This window comes from Anopheles gambiae, chromosome 3, assembly GCF_943734735.2.
Source record: "Anopheles gambiae chromosome 3, idAnoGambNW_F1_1, whole genome shotgun sequence".
Taxonomy (NCBI): Eukaryota; Metazoa; Arthropoda; class Insecta; order Diptera; family Culicidae; genus Anopheles; species Anopheles gambiae.
The window spans coordinates 80,119,744-80,141,449 of NC_064602.1; the positions used below are offsets into that span (position 1 = coordinate 80,119,744).

At 42.6% G+C, this 21,706-nt stretch overlaps 2 protein-coding genes across 2 annotated transcripts; one reads left to right on the forward strand and one right to left on the reverse strand.

Annotated features, from left to right (window-relative positions):
* Window positions 1-6,353: 6,353 nt before the first annotated feature.
* On the reverse strand, window positions 6,354-8,859 carry LOC1278324 (AP-1 complex subunit mu-1). Its single transcript, XM_317947.5, has 4 exons — window positions 8,699-8,859; window positions 7,288-8,378; window positions 7,083-7,208; window positions 6,354-7,014 (listed from the first exon to the last, which is right to left on the reverse strand). The coding sequence occupies exons 2-4, from the start codon at window positions 8,329-8,331 to the stop codon at window positions 6,916-6,918; spliced, it is 1,269 nt and encodes a 422-aa protein (XP_317947.4). The 5' UTR covers window positions 8,332-8,378; window positions 8,699-8,859; the 3' UTR covers window positions 6,354-6,915.
* Window positions 8,860-9,201: 342 nt separating this feature from the next.
* LOC1278323 (selenide, water dikinase 2) lies at window positions 9,202-10,790 on the forward strand. The gene is made up of 3 exons (XM_317946.5): window positions 9,202-9,501; window positions 9,571-9,934; window positions 10,003-10,790. Exons 1-3 carry the CDS (start codon window positions 9,324-9,326, stop codon window positions 10,568-10,570), a joined length of 1,110 nt encoding a protein of 369 aa, XP_317946.5. The 5' UTR covers window positions 9,202-9,323; the 3' UTR covers window positions 10,571-10,790.
* Window positions 10,791-21,706: the final 10,916 nt, after the last annotated feature.

Consider the following 21,706-nt stretch of genomic DNA (forward strand, 5'->3'; position numbering starts at 1 on the left):
GGAGCGAGGCGATCGAAAGCGCGCGCAATTACATCGCATATCGTAGTAGCGGAAAACCGAGAACGGAGTGGGATACAGTTCCCACAACCCACCGATATACACACCGGCACACTTAGCTACATTAGACCCTTCTCTATTCCCGCAATCAACGGAAGGCGGAAACGGCGCCATATATACGTCGTAGGGATTGGGCAAACACATGATAATGAGGCTCATTTGGCGAACGGTAAATATTTATTTAGGTAAGAAATTGTGACTTTCCAACCGTTTGCGGTGAGCTTTTATTCCAACCGGAAGGCTTTGGGTAGCAGAATCACAAGCACACCCGTTCACTGGCGCGAGGTTGATCTTGCGATTGCATAAGTGAATCGAATTTCGAGCTGCTCGTGAATCCAATCAATTTTTCTTGGGCAAAGTCAAAAGGTGGGGCAATGTTGCGATAGAGCCCTATTTGGAGTTAGAGTCTATAATTGACTTCCCGCTTTTTTCGGATCTTTCCTAATGGTAGGGGAAAATGTGGGACCATAAATCAATCGATAGTTATTTGAAGAGTATTTTTAAAACATTTTCGTCTTCATTGCAGCTTTCAAAATCAGGTATATTAGCTTTAAAAATTACATAAGCTTTTAATGAGTTTTCTAGTTAGTTTATAGCAGCATGTTCTATTAAAAATATCTATACAAACAATGTTTTGAATTTTATTTTAAAATTATACCTTACACTTTACAATGATGCTATGATTCAGGCTCTATTGAAGAAGACGCAATTACTAATAACAACTCTGCAGCTTAGGCTATTGGTCTCTGCTTATCGTGATGCACTGAAATTGGTATTATTCTGGGTATTTGGCAAAGTTTTTCTCCAAACATGTCTAGTCTCCCAAACAATCAGATCAACTGTTGGTATAAACCATATGCGTCAGTCTCCTCTAATTTGCACCATGTCTCTTACACTTCCAGGAGGAGAATATTGAACCACAATCTTACTGAGCTGTTTGGTGAACTGCATGTTTTGATGGTGGGTTTTTGCTTGCTTTACGGCATGAGTATGCCACCGCTTTCTATCCTACCAGGAATGCGTTTGCCAAAGGAAAAGCTCATTACAATATGCAGAAGTGAACAGTGAATGTGAAGAAGGATGGTTGAATTCGCCGTAGCTGTCTTCCTCTAGTATATCTTCTGCGTAAGTCTTTAACGAACGTCATTGACCTGGGAGTATAATGGTTTACACAACACGTGTCTCGGACTATAGATTACCATTAGAACTGTTAACGAATGGACGAGCTTGTGCCGTTCAACGTAAGGGCAGTAATTGCTGATTTGGAACTGAAGCCAGAAACATCATTTAACATGCAGTAAACACACATTTACGCTTTTTAGTACATTGCTAGGCAATTCAATAACACTTATTCATATAAACCCTTCTAGACCTCTTCTATAAATGGGGTCTACCATAGTATGTTTGGTTAAAATTTGACAACCTGCACTGATAGTTTAAGATTACCATGAGAAAATAAATAAGGTTACTGCACTACAGGACAAATTTGTGAAATGTTAAAATGGAATAGAACACTTATGGCGGTGAGAGGCGGTGCTTCAACTTAGCAAGGCCTAATAGAGTGCATCTATCGTCGTCATCAAGGAAGCAAAATAGAGTGATGACCCAGCGACCTACGAAATACAATCCTCGTAAAACATCTCTGGATCCTCTCAATCCTTTGCAACAGAGATACTTGGACAGGAAACCAGCTGATACAGTCATATTCCAGTACGGAACGGACCCAACAACAACAAAGGGACTTAAGACATAAAGACAGATATATAAGTTTGATATAAGAGTTGAATATATAAGACATCCAACCGAAAAGCTGAAGGAAACGTTATAGTTTTGAAAAATTTCTTAAAACATAAACATAAGAACACTATCATCCTTACTTACTTACTTATCCGGCGTTACAACCGCTTTGCGGTCTTGGCCTACCTCAGGCGTGTCCGAAATCGCTCACGATCTTGCGCCTTCGTCTGCCAGTCCGTTACTATCATCAGACAGACATCAGACATCCAGGTCAACTAATAGTGAGATCTATATAACAGATGTTGAGGTATCAGTGGGAAAAATCCATCTACAACTTATTAGTAATTGTTGTTAATTCCTGCAATTCCCAACAGAGGGCGACACAGCAAATGTTTGGTATGGTTAAAGCCTAAGCTGATTGTGCCTTTAATCTCCGAAAGCTTACGTTGGAGGCTACGGGAAAGGTGATAAGCCACTCTTTCGACAAAACCCGAACCGGAGTGACGTAAAAATCCGTCATCCGTCAGCTTATTTCATAAAAAGAGAACACTTAACACTTAAAATTCTTGTATTTTTACGACAGCAAAAAATAAATTAATAAACCGCAGGTGAAGGAAACAGATTGTTGACTTGCACCAACACGCTGGTTTGCCAACAGCCACGAAAGGATATGGAACTTCTCTGGGGAAAATAATTTTAAAACAATTCTTAATTCACTCATCGTAGCAATAACATGAGGGCAAAATATTCAGAAAACTCTGTCATGCACTAAGGATTGACTAATCATTCATTTTTATTTTTAAAGTGTTTCAGAAGTGCCTGGATATGCCTGGAGCTTTAAATTTGCAGTCTTCAGACATTTGCTTTTATTTCAAGCGTCGACAGGAAATCATATAGAAAATTTGTCATTTACGTTTAATAGCTGTGTTAATACAGCTACACTTACAACTTACATCGTTCGAATGAAGCTATCATTCTTTTGGCATTTTTGGCGTTCTCACTGTTTCTTCGTATTATATTTACATTGAAAATACAATGCTATAATTATTCATTGGAAGCATTGTACACAACACAATGATTTCCACTTTTGAAGTTGCATCTAGCGCGCACGTACGTGGGAAAACTCACTCCCGCACAGAGACAGTAACAGCAGAAGCGCAAATAACAAGCGCAAACCAAAGCCCCCGCAAAGAAAAAGCACACCGAAACTTTTACACCAAGCAGACGCTTTGGTCGTTAGTTTTTTGTCTCTCTCGTGTTGGCAAACTTTTTCCAACCCCCCCTTGCTGAAACTGACTGCAGACTAAACAATAAAAGCAGCGCACCAAAGTAGCTGACAACAAACGAACATAAACCAAACTGCCCCACAGGCACGGAGGGCGAGCGGGCGGGTTCCTGTGTGTCTACTGGGTCGGGGCTTCTTTTCTTGCCACAAACAAGCAAACAGCTTTTTGTCCAGGCGAATCTCGCCCCCCTCGGTACTGTGTGTGTGTGTGTGCCAACTTCCCGCCAACCAACAGACTTGCGGTCGCGTTGTGCGGTGTTCTTAGCGGACAATCCGAACGCCAGCAGGCAGCAGCAGCTTTGTTGCTTTATTGCCCTCGCAGGAATCGGAAACATCTGATCGAACGCCAGCGCCGAAGTTTCTTTGTTGTATCGTCTTTTTCCCCCTCGCAGTGTTGTTCCCTCTTTCGCTCTTTTTTCGCTTGAATTTTGTTTGTGGGCTTGATGGCACGGTGGCGGTGTGGTATGTTACTCGTTAAAAGTTTTGATTTTTCACCACGAACAAACGATCGATCCGAGGGCAGTTTATTTTGCACACCCTGGTGTCCAATCATTTGCTGTTTAAGTTTTGCAATCGTTTCACCAGATGCTGCCGAGAGCGAGAGAGATTGAGACGGGTTAAAAACGGAAAAGAACTGCAAGTTCAACAACCCATCGAAGACTTGCCACGCTTGTAAATCTGTTACTCACACACCAAATATACTACTCCACCCCTCTCTTCGCCTTCCCTTTTATCCATTAAACTATCGCACACAAAGAGAGTGTAAAGTAATGCCGGGCGCACTTAATGCGCTTTCCCCGCATATCGTTCACGCGTGGGCACTGAAAAACGAGCCAAATTTTATTTATTGAGCTTTCCGAAACACATTAACCCAGCGGAGAACGGTCGTGAGTGTGTCTATTTATATACCCATTTGCATGCAAACCCTTTTCCCCATCCCTCCCCGGGGGTGCCTTTGCATATGCATGAGATCGTTTGAGGTTTGTGCTTGGAGACTTGCTTTGGGGGTTCTGTTGCGCTGGCAGCATAACCAAAGCAGCATCCAGTTTGGGTACCCTCCGTAGTGGCTACCGGAATAATTCAATAATTTATGCATATTAAAACGCCGTTATTACGCGATGCTAAGAAGAGTGTTCCAAGCAAAATCTCAAAGTCTCCGGCCGGCGTTGGCGGTTTGTGTTGCACCGAGTGGGTGTCTCCGGCGTCGAACGGAGCGCAAGAACCTTGAATAGATGTTTATAATAGGCGTGCATGCAGGCATGCAATCTTCTTAGTGCACTTCCTCCCCCCCACACCAAGCCGATTTCGACAAATCGCCCGCGCGTTCCGTGGCGTACCGAGACATATCCTTCCGCAACGCGACGGTTATTCGATTTGCCCGAGCCGAGCGCATGAGCATTCAAATCAAATGCGTGCTCAGCTGCAGGCACCGGAGTAATTATAACCGTTCCGTTTAATGGGCTTTTCCGCAGCCGCGATGAAGCAGCACTTTACTGCTTTCTCCCCCGCCTCACCTGTCCCTTTCGCAGATCACAAAAGCTCCGGTAATCTTGTCATCGTCGAGTTGAAATCGTCACACGGCGCACGAGATTCGATTGCTAAAGGTGTTTAACGATTCGAATTCGAATGGAGAGAGAGGTAAATTGAGCTGTATGGTACTTGGTACGTCTCTCTGTGTAGTTGTGTGTCATGTGGCATCGATTTATGCTGTCCGTTAATGGATCGGGGCTGGTACTTGTGTGCATCATTCAATTGGAGGTTCATTTGCTCTAGGTGTATTAGGCGAGCGGCTCGATAAGCATGGCGTTTATGGAATTATTATTCGATTCGATTTATTTGTAGCAATTTTGGTCCTGTGACATTGGTTAGGAATCATCATTGTTTGCGGTAGATTTGTAGAAAAGGCTTTAGGATTACAATAGAGTAAGATAATTAATTTGAATGGAAATAAAAGCCTTTTAATTACACTTGCATACCGACAAGATGAACTGCCAAAGGCAAATAACTAAAACAATATTATATTAATTAAAAACAAAAGCATTTATGTACAGAATCTGCACAACCTATAAGGCCTGTTTCGCCAGGGTTGATATAGAAGCTTGGAGATTTTACCATGAAAAATAACGAGCGTTCAAGCAAACCATTAATGGAGACGCCTGGTACTTTGTTTCGAAAATGAATATTTTGCTCATTTAAGGTGACAATGTTCAAAATATTGTACTAAATCTGTTGTATATTGTTGTGTCTTTATTGTCTTACCACTCAGGTACCTTTATTTATCATAAATAATACAGTACAAAAAAATAAAAATAAAATAACGAACAAGCACAATTACACATCAAAACCTTTAATCGCGCGCCAGCCCTGCCAGGAGTCCTGCTCGACCGGCTGCTCGCAGTTAACTCTTTTGCTGGAGCGCACGACAAACACTAAGCGGCCTGCGCTAATGCGACGAAGAATTTCGCGTCCAGGATGTTGGTGACCAAGAATTTTGCACCCAAGATCTTTGAGGCCAAGAATTTGCGACCAAGATTTTTGCAACCAAGGATTTTTGCGACTAAGGATCTTTGCAACCAATATTTTTGTGACCAAGGAATTTTGTGTCTTCTGTTAATTTTGTGTAAAAATCCTTGTTCACAAAAAATCCTGGTCAGAAAAATCTTGGTCTCAAAATAATTGGTCACAAAAATTTTGGTTGCAAAAAATATTGGTCGCAAAAAATCTTGGACGCAAAAATCCTTGTTCGAATAAATTCTAGGTCGCAAATATGTTGGTCGCAAAAATCTTGGTCGCAAAGATCTTGGTCCCAAATTTCTTGGGTGCAAAATCTTGGCCACAAAATTATGTAGTTATTGTAATTGTTGTTTAAAATTGGGTGAACACAGTGTGGCATAACATTGCAATGCTTACGTTTTGAGTCTTGAATCGAATTTTTATCTTTGTAATAATGCTTAAAAAAAACGTGTAAAAACAGGTTCCCATTTGGTCCCGTGATCACGTACAACCTTCCCAAGAAAGAAAATGCCGATTTCTTATTCGTTTCTAATCAAAACACCAAATCCTATAGGACCAATAAGTGTTGGATTCCCAGTCAAAGCACCCTCCCGTAGCAAGGACTATCTGGGACGCGTGGTTCTTTACGGACGGACATGACCGCAGCCGCAGATCGTTACCATCAAGGAGTAAAGCATTCCCGACAGCAACTGCCAACTCAGTACTGTTTTTAATACGTTTAAATGCAAATTTTCTTTCCAGTTTTCTACACCGAACCTCGCTCGCTTTACTTTACTTTATTACTTTATGTGCTACATGTTCGTTTTACAGGATGGTTAACGTTAAACATAAAATCCACTTGTGTTGGCTAACGCGTTAAACAAGGACGAAATGATTGACAAAATAAAACGCTAAAACCTCTTTCGAAAAAAAAAACAACAATTTTGAATGTAAGAGTACTGGAAAACTCAACATGCGTGAAAGAGGAGCTTTTACAAAGATAGAAGAGGAAGAAGAAAGCAGTGCAAACAACACAAAAAGCATATATAAATCACTAGAAAGTAGGAAGAGACAATCTTCTCTAATGTTTGCTTGCCCGGAGCTGCCCACAACGTTACGACTCACAGACAGCTGCAAACAAAACTGCACGTTTAATACTGCACACCGCAATGCTACCTTGCTGGATGGAACCAGTCGATGGAGTGCCGTTCCTTGATCCGGCCAACTCCACACACCGGACTCGGCTAGTACACCCGGCGCAGATGAAGTAATGGGGATATGGAGGGGGTGGAAACTTAACAATTACTTCTCGTCACAGTACAGGCACCGTACAGGCGGGACGCTTAGTTCGTTCGCAGCTGATAGTCGCCGTTCTGGGTGATGTACCGCACCCACGGCAGTGCTTGGTATCCGCTCTTTTCGATGATCTTTAAGTACCGTACCTACAAACGAACGATCGATTAGCAGCGATTGAGACACATTTGGGAAAGGGTGAAAAGATCGCACTTACCTGTATGCCGGATGTGGTAAAGTAGGGAATTTCAAACTTCACCTGAATCGGAGGCTTTCCCTCACTGTCCTCGCACTCTACGCTTGGCAGGCCGAAGTGAGCTCGCATAAGATACTCCTTGCCGCCCTGTAATGAACCACAAAAAACAGCCACAAATTAGACGTTGCTTTGCTTTGCTTGTGCACGTTTTGGTCCAACAACGTACTGGGAATGATTTAATTGTCCACGTGATGGCATTCTGCTCCGGCGCGTACTTCACGCTGCCGATCGTCGTCTTGAACTTGGGCGAGTCGGCATCGGCCGGCACCGGTATGACGATCTCCACGTTGTTCGCCGTCGACCGGCGCTTGAACTGCGACTTCGCCTTGATCATGTACTCTACCCGGCTGTGCGCGTGGCGCTCGATCACCGACTCGATCCAGATCAGCGGCTTCACGTGCGTGTTCAGCCGGTACGACATCAGCTCGAACTCGCCGTCCGGCGGTATGAACGAGATCGTCCGATCGTTCTCGAACCGCGACAGCCGCACGCACTGGTGAAACTTTACATCCTCCAGCTCGACCGATTTCGACTTGCCCCGCCCGGTGCTCTCGAACAGCACCTTATCGTTCAGCCCGAGCCGCAGCTCCGGCATGCCGGACAGGTAGACGCGCATCTTGATCGCGCCCACGATCTCGCTCCGCAGCACGTTCCCGTTCGCGTTCGCCAGCAGGTTGACGCTCTCGATCACGTCCAGGAACACCTCGTTCTTGCGATACTTGATGCCCTCCGAGCGCCACGAGACCGCGTTCGTGACCGCCATCGGGATGCGCGGCTGTATCTCCAGCTTGTGGCCCTCCTGCGTAATGTACTCCTGCAGTATCTTGCTGTCGGTCGTCTGCGGGTAGCCGAAGTCGATCAGCTCGTCCAGCAGCTCGTAAATCACGACAAAGTTGTCCCGTATGCTTTCCTCCTCCAGCTCCTTGAAGTACTCGGTGAACACCTGCACCACCTTGTGCAGGAAGACGAACACGAGCGCTATGTTGGCGTTGCTGCGCGTCACCGACACCAGGTACAGATTGTTCGTCTTGACGTACGCGAATGTACACTCCGGCGTCTGCAGGATGGGTGTGATGAGCCCCTCCTCCTCCTTCTCCATCAGCAGCGGCATAAACTTGTCGATCACGCCCATATCGATGTGGCCGCGGTAGTTGCGCGATATCAACACCTTTCCCTTCGCGTCCAGTATGAAAATTGCTGACGACGACATGGCTGCACCACGAGCCTTTAAGCTACCTGCCCTACCGCTGTGGGTACCTGCAGAAAAGTGATAAGAAGCAAGGTTTTAGTGTCGTTTTGGGGCAAGGGTTTGAGGCAAGGTGCATGATGTTTACGTTTCCACGCCCTTTACGAGCGGGCGTTATGCGTACTGTTTTTTTATAACATTCAGAATAACAAGTGATGTAGTAAACAAACTGGAGAAGAATTAATAAAACATTTTATCTTTTTAACACCAAAATTGTACGCTTATCGTAAAAACAGCCAGTCCACTGGTCCCTTGATATCATCTGGAATGTTTTCGTGCACCTTCTCACAGCCGAAAACAACGCTCGAATAAGGCCTACCAAAACACATACCTAAACAAAAACGACTTTAAACAAACCCACCGGCACGCACTTTATCTTCAAACGGCAATGTACACACTATTTTTAAGCTAAAACAAACGTAATTTGTGATCTTTTCAGCATTATTGACCAACCACAAATCCAGTCATCAATTTTCCTTTTTTTGGTGTGGTGAATGTGTCACGTTGACAGCCGAACGCGAGCGCTCGCGGTGGCGGTTTCGGGAATTAATTTGGTGAATATGGAATGGTGGTGAATGTAGGAGCTCTATGCGAGAAAGATAAAATAATAATTATGAAGAAAATGTAACACAATTCACACAAGACTTGTTACTACATGTATTAAAGTGTTACAAACATAATTTCAAGTTGATAAAACCGTAGCCAAATCCTTCAAAGTATGTGTTTGCCTGTTGCAACACCCTGCGACAACCAACAAAACAGTGTCGCGTGTGTCGTATGCGAGAACGCGTTGTCACACCGCGGTATAAGCGACAAAATCACAACAAACACAGCCAGCCGTCAACCAACCGAGGGCCGGAAACTGCAGCCACTTGTAAATCAGCTGTTGTCTATTTCTGTTCACTTTTATTTTTATCGCTTCTTTTTGTTTTGCGTTTTTAAAACGCACCCGCAAAATGTTTAAACCGGAAAGTTATGGGCTCAGCCCGGACTTTCGCCTCACCAAATTCTCCACCCTGCGGGGGTGAGGCTCGAAAGTTCCTCAAGATGTCCTAAACCGACTTCTTGCAGGAGTGTACGGAGAGCAGCTAGGTGATAAGGATGGGAAGGGACCGAACAAGGAGGATGGTGTTGGTGAGTGGAACGTAACCCATGGCAACAGTTCTATACATAATTGCATTAAAATGTATCTTCCACTTGCAGGAATTGGATTGGATTCGTCTGTAATTGCGCTCAAACGCGACCTTTTCCTGGTACAGTCGGTCGATTTCTTCTACCCGCTGATCGACGATCCGTTCATGCTGGGGAAGATCGCGCTCGCGAACGTTGTCAGCGATGTGTTTGCCGTGGGGGCGACGGAAATCGATCAAATCAAGCTAATCGTTACCGCACCGACCGAGTTCACTGAGCAGGAGCGCGAGGTGGTGGTACCGATGGTGATGCAGGGCTTTCTGGAGGCGGCCAAAGCGTGCAACGCGCCGGTCCAGATCGGCAGCATTGCGGAGAACCCGTGGTGCGTTATTGGCGGTGCTGCCTCCGCTGTCTGTCATCGTTCGGAGCTGATAATGTGAGTGATAAGATAATGCTGCCAATAACAGGAGAAAACGGCTCACACCGAAACATCTCAATTTGCAGGCCATACAACGCACAACCAGGCGATGCGCTCGTGCTAACCAAACCGCTCGGCACCCAGCTCGCCACGAACGCGTACATCTGGATGGGCGAACAGCAGTCGGAGAGCTGGGCCCGGCTGCGGGAACGCTTCACCGTGGCCGATATCGAGCAGACGTACCGGATCGCGCTGGAATCGATGTCCCGGCTGAACAAAACCGGTGCCGAGCTGATGAAAAAGTACGGCGCACACGCGGCTACCGATGTGACGGGTTTCGGGCTTTACGGCCACGCGGAAAACTTGGCATCGCACCAGACGGCCGACGTAGATTTCCATCTCGACACGCTGCCCATCATTAAGAATGTGCGCGAAATGGCGGACACGCTCGGGCGCGGTGCCAAGTTGCTGGCGGGGAAGGCGGTCGAAACGAGCGGCGGGTTGCTGATTTGTTTGCCCCGCGAGGCTGCGGCCGGCTTCTGCGAGGAGTACAGACGGTGTACCGAGCACGAGGCGTGGATTGTCGGGCGTGTGGAGAAGGGCGCGCGCGGTGTAAAGATGAATCCAAACCTTAACATACTGTCGGTTGAGTGAGGGCGGGTTTTTGTTTCAGATCGAACAGATTGTACGACAGGCGTACTTTTGGGGCGGGTGCAATTCAAGCGTATGAAACGAACTTCGTAAAGGCTGCAAAGGTCGGGAAGTTTGTGGAAGCTTTCTTGAACGATCCGGCCAGTGTTCCTGTGTGCGCTGTTCGGTTTTAATAAAGCCAATAATAAATATGTTGCACTTTGTTTTCAGAAAAATAGAAAAACTGGAAAACTATCCTGAAAAAATGCATGAAATACTGTTAGTTTTCAACCATGGCGCTTATGACATGCAGTCCTATCCGTTTCGAATATAACTCATTACCAGACGACTTCAGATAACGCAATGCAAAGAATCACGCTAACTCAGAGGCATCAATTAACTTTACTGCACCGACAAGGGACTTGTGGACGTATTCGTTTATTAGTGTCTAACACATTCGTACTCATATCGGTTGTTTCGACTAGTGGTGAGAGCTCGGAATCGGACCTACCCGATTCCGATTCCGTGTTCAGAATCAATTCCGGAGCCGATTCCGATTCCGGAGCCGATTCCGCAGTTGACTCCGGAGTCGATTCCAGAGTTGACTCCGGAGTGAAATCAGTCCGGGAATCTCCATGAGAATGGATCTTTTACAAGTAAATTTTGATTTTTTGCGGTTGTCAATACGTGGTTCCAAACGTCCAGGACCCAAACGCCTATTTTCATGGCGATGCCAAAACTGACTCCGTTTGGAAGCCGATTCTAATTTAGGAGCCAATTCCGATTTGAGAGCCTATTTCGATTCCGGAACCAATTCCAGAGTCGATTCCGGAATCAATTCTGGATCCGATTCCGGAACCAATTCCGGAGTCGATTCCGATTCCGAAATCGATTCCGGACCTACTATCCGGAATCGATTCCAGAAAACTACGGAGCTAGCCGGAATCGATTTCGACAAAAACTTCATTTTTCCCATCACTAGTTTCGATCCAGTAGGAGTGTCTTATCTTCAACTGTGAGTTATGCAATTCATATTCATGTAAGTAACCTTAACAAATGATTATTTTTCTTCTATTATCACAAGAATCTAACATATAAATTCATTTAAGTTATTATTCGTGAAACACTTAAAATGAGAAAAATCGTTTAATGATCCCTGTATCTCTAACCCTTTTTTAATCTTAAATTAACGGTCACGACATGAATCTTATTATTTTTACAACAAAAATGAGAAATAGTTTTACAGTTTACTTCCTTCTGTGATTGTATTGTTCGTTCATTCAATGTTATTTTTAATGTCCTCCATTACGTTAGTTCTGCAGAGTCAATGTTACACTTGGAACAGGTTCGTAGTACCAGGTACACCGGTGGACAAAAAGATAGGAAAACAATCTGTTGTGTTTTTTTGCGTGCAATAGGTGTGTCATCGCCAACAGTTGTTGTTGTTGTTAGTATGGTTTAGAGCAAAGTGGGTTCATTATACAGGTGGCTTATCCCGAACAATTTGACTGCCGTGCTGTAGAAAAATGAAAACGAAATGACAGGAGAGGATTCGATCATTTGTTGATGTATGCGTGTGAATTCCAATGGCTGTTTTGGTTGATGTGTCATAGTGTAGGTGAAAAACTACGTATCACAATCGAATCCCCTCCTGTCATTCGTTCGTCCAATATGGCCTTCCCGCCAAACCTATAAGCCCACCTAGTCCCTATACCCACTTTGGTTTAGAGCATGCAAGCAAGCATGCACGTTCTGCCGATTCGCTATGGAGACGCTGCAAGGCTATGTGGAAACGCATAGACAGAAGCGAATGCCGTAACCTCATCGGCGATATGGCCCTACGCTGTGAGGAAGTGATAGCGAATAACGGTCAACACATTGACCGTTAGAATATGTTTTCGCTCTGTGGAACACCGCAACACCACCTCCCAACAACCACTTGAACAGTCCTTTTCAGGGCTACCAAATATTTCCGACAAGAACTATGTTTTTCGGTCACAGAAAAAAGTTCCTATTTTTATGTCCACCAGTGTACTACGATTTTTACATTATTAATCATCCAAGGCACATTTAAATCAAGATTCTTTAAATAGGAAAAGTGATAACGGTTTAAGGGACACAATATACTAAACTAAAAGTAGGAAAATGCAAAATGTAAACTAAAGCTACGCCGAATCGCACACATTACATCTGTTTCAAGTGCGCCATTTAAAAATGCTCTCGGGCGGAAAAAAGGATTTTATTATCCGTGCAAAGTTTCCGCCTAAAAAGCAACCGACCGGTTGGCGTCAATAGTAATTCGTCTCGCTTCGCATGCATCGAGCGACCGAGCGAGCTGCGTGGCACGACCAACAGCATCGGCATCAGTCAACTAAAACGATCTACTACTACGCGCGCCCGTCATGGCACAAAACCGTTACGGATCAGCAGCAGCAGCACTAGCAGCGGCAGCAGCACGGAAGTACTGTGCCGGTGTACCAAACTTTAGCTTTTGTGCTTGCACGGTTCAAAGGGTTTGCAGAGTCAAATCTTCGCATAAAGTTTGGTATTCGGTGGTGTAGTAGTTGGTTGAAAGATTTTTCTTTTAATGATCATACACTAATATAAAACTTTTTTGATCGCCCTGTGAGTGGCATAGTACAGTGCATAGATGCATAGATTTATGCAGGATGCAGAAGCATTCGATTCGTTGCCTGGAATGAAAAACGTACAAGCCATTACAAAAACAGGAATGAACAAAGATAGAATAAGCTTACAGTTCAACTATGACGATGCAAATCTGGTTCTATTAACGTTTTTGGAAAGGTAATTGGTGCGAGTAGTAGTGGTGTGCTCTTTGGAGCGCACTCACGAATCCGATCCAGCTCCGACTCTAGCAAAATCAGAATCACTAGTACACTAGCAGTCGGAGTCTTGCGGTGTTGGAGCCGGACGTCTCCGGAGTACGAGCCTGATGACTCCAGACGAGTCCGGATGACTCTAACTCTGAACCACTCCGGATGACTCCGACTCCTGTTGATTCCGTATGACTCCCAACATCTCCGGATGAATACGACTCCGGGCGATCCCTGACGGCTTCAGAAGATTCCGAACGACTCCGGATATTGCTGGGAGGAACTACCTTTCCGAGCAGGTTCCAAAGCATTAAGGGACAACAGCAGGAATCAATGTTTTTTATTCTATCAATTTAGTATACATTTTACATTTTAGTATTCCTGTCCAACAATCTCTCTACACCTAAATAGAAAGAAATTGTTTCTCCCATTGATTTTGCATGCGATTTTTTTTTTTTTATTATTGCGATTGCTATTAAACTACTTCTGGTCCCCGTACATCCATCATCAGCAGTGCCGATGCCACCAGCTTCGTCAACAGTTTTAATTAGCACTGCCATCCCAAACGCCCCAGTCCCTTATTAACCTCACAAACAACACCCGCGTACCTCCGCCAGAATGAATAATTCAAGATTTTTCTCACCTAACCAAACCAGTCGCAATCGAAACAAAACCTTCATGAACCCGTGAAACCGTGCGAGCGAAGCGTGATGTTGATGCAAAATTATATGTGTTAATGCGTCTGCTGTGGTGACACTTGAATAATTAATTAATCGTTAATTTAGTGCACACTTTAACGCCGCCTGCGCGTACGGTGAAGGTAAGCGAAGGTTTAAATTTAATTTGTGGTTCCCATTTAAGTTTGCCACAACCTGCATGAACCTTCGCGTTTGCATTGCGCGAGGAACGATTGATGGATGGATGGTGCGTCGGTTTGAGTAACTATTTTTGATTAGCAACGGAATCATGCAGAAGAGTGATATTAAATTATATCGACTGGATTGCATGATTAAAGGATTGCCAATGTAAAACTCTGAGCACAGTGATAAATAACGAAGTAATATTTAATTGATAAATGCATTCCGGTTGAAAGAAATTAGGAAACAAAATTCCAAACAAATCGCATTATTCGATGATTTGTTGACGGTATGATTAGTGCGAGTAGAATCATTCATGAAGTTCTGTATTTGAGCTGTACTAAATATGTTTTAAACGTTTATGATCTATAGCCAATGGGAAAATTAAGGTCCCTCAAACAATATTGTAAGCTTACATGCTTTTAGTGCACTCTGTTTAACTAAGAAAGGCTTTCAGTGAGCCAAGTTACATTACGCTTTAGATCCCTTTAGACACTGATCTTTTCGGATGTCTTTTTGAAGATCATTTCTGATAATAATTACCTTAGTACTTCAAGTGAAATGCATTGTTAGATCGTTAAAAGATAGCCGATAGGACCTTAACGCTCTCCAAGGATCATGTTGTGTCATTATCAATGACAAGACTAGTCCAGCGAAACCTGACGAGTATGACTCTCCATATAAAGGATAATCACAATATCTGTTAGTCTTAAAGTTTACAGTAAAACAATCACCTAAAATCCATTATGTTATTCACTAGTATCTCAACTTCATCGCACCTCAACTCATTCACCACTTTTACGCCTTCGTACTACTTTGTATCACTTTGCTTCATTACAGTCTTCATTACTAAAGTTTGATTACACTGTAGCTACAAAGACGGGGTTAACATTGTTGTACTAGCGCACCGTCCTAATCGACTCCGAAGAACAATACCATTCCATGCACCTGTACTGTACCTTGCCGGTTTAAGTGCTAGTTGCTTCAACAAACTTGCTTCCTCGTTAAACTCACCACTCCCTGTTACGTTGGGTGAAAAACTTGGCGCAAAACAAACTATACAAGGTATTGTTTCTTGGTGTCTTTGAGGTATAATAAGGTGTAGTTTAAAATGTGAGTACTTTGTGACTTTATTTGAAAATTTGCAAGCTATAAACCTGAAGGTTTTGTGTGAAATGTAGCTACTTCTTCATTTGACGCTACAACATCACCCAACAACACACACTTCATTTGTCTTCCTTGTGTGGTCAGGCTTACGGAAGAGAAATTAATATTCTTTCACGGATTGAGCTTTTAAATTACTGGGAATTAGTAAGAGCATGTACAAACTCCACAAACAATAGAAACCACAGCTAACGCTCAATGTCCTCCGCTGTCCAGCTAAGCTTTGATAGTGTATAGTGAAAAATTAGGATCATATAGCCCTGAAGCTGTCCGCAAAGCCTTCCTCAGGCTTTCGGGCGCCCGTTACACCCGTCAACCGCAAACCAAATTAATGACTGTTGAACTTTCTACCGAGGCAAAAGGCGACATCTGCGGTTTGGAGAAGGTTCCGGCCCGTCCTCATCTGAAGCCGGTGCCATATTGGATTGACTTTCTTTGAGCGAAGGGATTTCTAATGGGGAACAGTGCTCCTGGAGCAGGTCAGAACAAGTTCACCAAAACTCAACCGGCTCTCGGCTTCTCGACATTCAAGCGAGGTAGTTCTATTGTTTCACATTTTATTTCATTTCTATTTTAATTATATTGTCGTCCAGTTCGCTCCCATGGTCGTCCGGAACTTATGGACATTCTGGACGTTGATAAAAATCCATTACGCTCCTTTTTTAAGTGCCAAACTTTCTCTATGTTAATAATTTGCCTGACCCTGCCAACTGTTACTGTAGTTGCGGTGTCCAGCAATACACAGCGGCCGCTTCTCGGGCCCTTGACTAGAGCTAAACCTCAACGGCAAAAAAACGGTTGAGCCTGTTCTTGAGGCGCCTCGGGAATGGCTGCTGCGTTTAAGTTGCGCACCATTAAATAATAATTTTATTGCAATGAATGGACTACAAATTTTATCTTGTAGCGAGCAAGCAATTTTTGGTCGAAACCAGTGTGACCTCAACACCAGAATGACTGGACTGAGTGCGGGGTTTGGGCATACGATGAGAGGGCTAAAATGAAAAAAGTTTTCCGTACACGCACATTGGGAACGATACAAAAGTGGATCGCAGGTTTTGGTTTAGTTTTCCGTCCACAATTGAGAGGATAGAGAAGTTTGGACGATGATTAGGTGTAATGATCATGGGAAAGCATTTTTATAGCCGGGCGGTTCAAGGTTTTTGGATTTTAGCTGTGGAGAAACTACATGGTATAGCATAGCAAAGTTAATTTTATTTTAAAAGAAGTTTGACTAAGGAACATCATTTAGTTCTGAACAAACTCTCTTAGAACGATACATTAATTATGATGAGATGCATTCAGGAATCCTCTGCGTCATTTACTGGGAGGCAGATATAATCTCGAATTTTCCAACGCTATGGGCTTCAGCCAATCCTCATAATGTTCCATCATAGTTCATCACTCATTAATCGTTAATTCTGAAGTTATTTGTTTGGTCAACTGTCTCTTTATCGGAGTCCCCAAGTACATCTACGCGATGAAAACTGAAGAAACGTCAAAGACAACTTGAAGTCCTATTTCAATTTTGCTCTGTTGAACCAATGATAAACCCGACACGAACAAAAGACCTGTGAATTGAACCTATGTAGTTTAATTCACAACGTACACAAACTCATCAGCATCATTTAACCTCACGTCGATTACAGTCAACACACATACACACATGTCCAAAGGTTGTTTCCAATTTCCTCTTTTCATCTTGCCCTGTACACTTTGCACCCCATGAAAGTGCAACCGCAAGTTAGTAAGTTCAGCGAGGCGAATCCTATTTCAACAGCAAAAAACAAACCGAACAAGCAAACCAGCCGGAGACGACGTTGCCCCGGAATGTACCGGAAGGCGCCATGCCAAAGATCTATGTCATAACATACGGTGAAAGTGAAGATTGCATACTTTCCATAATCTCATTTCCGTACCGGCGGGGTGACGACCATGGCAGGCGGGACGGCGATAATATCGCGATTTTGTTTTTTTTTTTTGGCAAGCAAAATTGATGCTCCAAATGTGGATGCCTCTCCAAAAACCCGGTGGCGGTGGTAATACACTGTGAAAACAGACAGGCAGGGTGCGTCCCGATCAAGGGTTCCGATTTCCGATGCCGTGTTGTTTAGGCGGGGGAATTCGACGAGAGTGGAGTGGAGCTGGAGACGTTCGAAGGAATGGAAACGAAATCAAAATCAATTTCTTGTGTAACATCAGCAGCTTGTCGGTTGCCAGACCGCGACCAACAAAAAAATGCTTCAAAATCTTGAAAGAGACAGCAAATATCATGTCGTATTTGAGGGTGACAAAATGTGTGTGTGTGTGCCTCAAGTGTCTGGGTAAGGATTTAAGGGACGGTTTTTATTGGAACGCTGGCGTGGGATGAGGCTGATGGCAATTTTGCATGCAAGACGAGGCATTAAAACTGAAAACCTACCTACCAAGTGCGATTTGAGTGATGAGTGTCGTGGGGAAGACGACACCAGTGTGTAGTGTTGGTGTGGCACAGGTTCATCGTATCAGACTAACGCCCATCCAATGAAGCATAAAATAGACCGCATGATCGACAGCCGCGATGATTGCCCCTGTGTAAAGCGAACCCTAACGTTATTCGCTGTTTATTATTCTTACTTTCGTACGGCTTTCTTGAGTGTGACGTAAAGTGTACTAGAAAAGGAGGAAGGATTTGCTACTCTCCCCTCCAAAGGATTCTAATTTCACACCATCTCGACAGCTCTAAGCTGAGAAGCGCAAGATGCAAACAAGGTACCACGCGAAGGTTACGAAATAGTACTATCGATGTCAATGTTCGCCGTCGCGATGTCGTCGTTACTTTTTTCGTTTTCGTTACGGTGTCATATTTTGTGCTTTATCGACTAGACGCGACACATTCAACACCGACTGCGACTGCCATCTAATCGTTCATCAAAGAAATACTTTAGCTCCGTCAGATGGCATCCAGCCATACGGAAGGTATTGTATCGATGGTGACGCGTGACTTTCACTACGTGACTTTAGGTGTAAATGTATGGTGAAATGGAAAAGAAGGATGTACAATTTTTTTTTTGTGCTCTACTAAAGATTTTTTTTTAAATAAACAACTTAGCTATGTTTAATCATTGTTATTTTTCCTTTTTTTATTTTGGTTTTCAAAATATTACTTATTTAATTATATTGCCATAATAATTTCATCGAGATTGATAAGATTCACAAGATATTAAAATATTTTAAAAGGTCACGGCATATTTTAAAATTACCCTGTTTTGTTCACTTTTTAAGTGTTCATTCATTATTTCATGAGCTTTATTTATGTAATTAGTGTTTTTTAATTTAGGTATTTTTAAATTGTTTAAAGCCGACTTGCTGCCAGAGATTTGAAATGAAATGAAATGAATGAAAACGTTTTCAAACATAAAAATTTTGTTTATAGGGGAAGGTAGGTAAAGACGGACACGTTAAGGGAAATGATATAAATCTAGGAATATATATAAGTGCAACGACCATGAAAATGTGCATACATTATCTTACACTCAAGTTTTATCAAAAAATATGTTGAAACTTTTAAGTTTCCATCGATTTTTGCGTTTTTTCATGAATGAAAAACATGGTTTTTTCGTGCAGTTTTGAAATGTTCGGGTAAGACGGACACCTGATATATAAAGATGGACACCATGAAGGGTAAGACCTTTAAAAAACGATGGAAATTGAAGAGGTTTACAGTATTTTCTATCAACATATCCTTTTGCTTTCCTCGTCCTAGTGCGATTATATCCCAAATCTAGGCCAATTGCAACGACGATTCATTCAGCCATGAATTAAGCAATTGTAAGCGGCGCTTGTAATATATCATAGAATGCAGTATCTAAAGCATTATTGAAATATCGCGCACTAACAACTGACGTTTCTCCAGCTTACAGAACAACAGTCTAGAACTTCCTTTTAGGAAATTACTCCGCGAAACGTCCACGACCTCATTATTTTTTGAGGGACTAGTTAATAGTTTACACCATTTTCCATTCAACAATTGATATTTGTAATCCCATAGAATTTCTCATCTATTCCGGATCGATGTCTTATCAATGCCTCATCTTTTTATTGCTTAAAATTGTCCAAGTCGTGACAATATATTGGATTTTGTGAAGCGCCTTATCAACGTCGAGCGAGTAATAGCGTAACGAATAATTACTATTTTGACCGGTGTTTCATTTCTCGCTTATTTCAATACTTTCTCTAGTTGCTGATTGGTTTATAGCTTCGGAATACCCTTATTTAAGGTATTTGAAGAAATCTATTTATCACCAATTGATATAAGAAGTAAAATAAATCAATAAATTCGGTGTCCATCTTTCCCTACAACAAAGTGTCCGTCTTTCCCGCTTTGGTGTCAGGATGTTTAAACCACCAGAAAATAATATTTTGTATTGCTTTCATTCTCGTTCTTTCGCTAGTTTTTTCATTAATGATCACGACAACTCATTCATGAATTAAAACTTCCGGAAATATAAACAATATACAAGTAGAAGAGCTTAAGATCTGTAGTAGCCAAATTAGATCCACAAAGGTGCACATGATTTCAAATTTATTTTGTTCGTGGATTTAACCAATTTTGCATATATTTTTCCAAAAATGTTCTCAAATGTGTTGTTTAACTTTAAGCTAGGATGCTGCGTTGTTGATTTTTTCGAAAATTGCTATTTTGATTAATTAATGAGAAGTGTCCATTTTACCCACAGTGTCCTTATTTACCTTCATTCCCCTATTTTTGTACTGGCTATGTTTTGTTTTTTTTTTTTTTTAATTCCGTTAAATAATTTAAAACATCTTCCTCACAATGGACATCTTCACAATACACAAGTTTTACATTATTCAGCACTTAACGTGTGTTAAGGTTTTTTATAAGTTTTCTCACAAAAAAACCAACAGCCAATATCCATCCCGGTGTTACGAAAACCGGAAACCTACTTTCTTTCTTTCGTCCTCGGATTTTGCTCACCGGGACTAGGAACGACGGCCGGCAAGTGTACGATTCACTGGAATTGAGGTTTCAAGTGCACCGAAGCGAGTGGCATTCTTACACCCCGGAAAGCGGTGCCTTACCGGATGCACTTTGAAGTTAGCAGTAGCAGTTAAATACTGATACGTAGAATTTTTGCTCGAGCAACGGTGCAGGAATATGAAACACGTTTCAGCTGGCCGGGGCAACCGGGTTGAATCTGATCGGGCCCAGTAGCTTCTTGGAAAGAATGAAAGTGCCTTCGCAGAGTTTTATTGTGTCGCGCACGAAACTTACTCTATTTCCGTAGCTTTTATTGCGATCTGGACTGCTAGGGCAGTAAGGATAAGTTTAACTTATTCTGGTGAGTTTGATTGAAGTTTGCCTCTTTAAATATGTTAGCAGTAGAAGCGAATAAGGATCCCTATCTAGAACTCTCTAGGACTTTAAACTGAAATATATAAAGCTTTCACATACTTATCTATTCGTATCACACACATTTGATTCAATTATTAATCAATTGGAAAGATAGAGAGAGAATGCATGTTTGTTCTCACGTCAGACAACATTGTTAGTCCACTCATCAGATTTCGGGTTTGGCACGCTTTTAATAAAAAAATACACCAACCGCAAACCTCCACCTAATCTCTAGGTCAATGATCCACAACGCATCTAATCGTATTGGACCTTGTCTGCATGAACCACCACGCTCGTCCTACAGCGACTAGAGCCTAATTAAACAGGGGTTTTGCTCTAATTACGGTCAGAATTCAATTTTGCATTTGATCACTGCTAAATTATGCGAAACGCAATTACGCGATAATAATGATCTGGCCCGCTGCGCCGCATATATTTATGCGAACGCACAGTCCAGAGCTTAATGATCGATTCGGCAAATATTTTGCACAAAAATTGTGTGGGTCTCATCCTCAAAATTGCGCAGAGTGTGCGGGCTGTGCTTGAGAATGAAATTAAATTTCTGACCCACGGTATCTGTGCATATAGGTAATTATTTTGGGTGAGTGAAGCATTGGTCGGCGTCTGTAAAACTCGTAATAATCGTAAATCGATGGTTAGTCAGTGATGGAGCTTATATTTTGAATAAAGCTTTAAACAAACTTAAAGTAAGCAATTATATATTAAATTAAAGAAGAATATGGCTTTTGATTAGAAGTCTTCTTGGTTTAGTTTTTGTTCTAATATCATTACTATCGAAAAGTGATACGATTTGTATATTTTGTGGCAGGTTTTTTTTATATCAATTGGTATTACTCCTGCAACAAGTTAGGGAATAAGTATCTATGTTTATAATTTTGCGGTAAAATCAGTA

Excerpts from the sequence above, each read along its gene's own strand:
- LOC1278324 (XM_317947.5), bottom strand. The coding sequence starts at position 8,331 with ATGTCGTCGTCAGCAATTTTCATACTGGACGCGAAGGGAAAGGTGTTG. Across the intron at positions 7,209-7,287 it reads GGACAATTAAATCATTCCCA|GGCGGCAAGGAGTATCTTAT; the intron begins GTACGTTGTTGG and ends GGTTCATTACAG. Across the intron at positions 7,015-7,082 it reads TTACCACATCCGGCATACAG|GTACGGTACTTAAAGATCAT; the intron begins GTAAGTGCGATC and ends GTTCGTTTGTAG.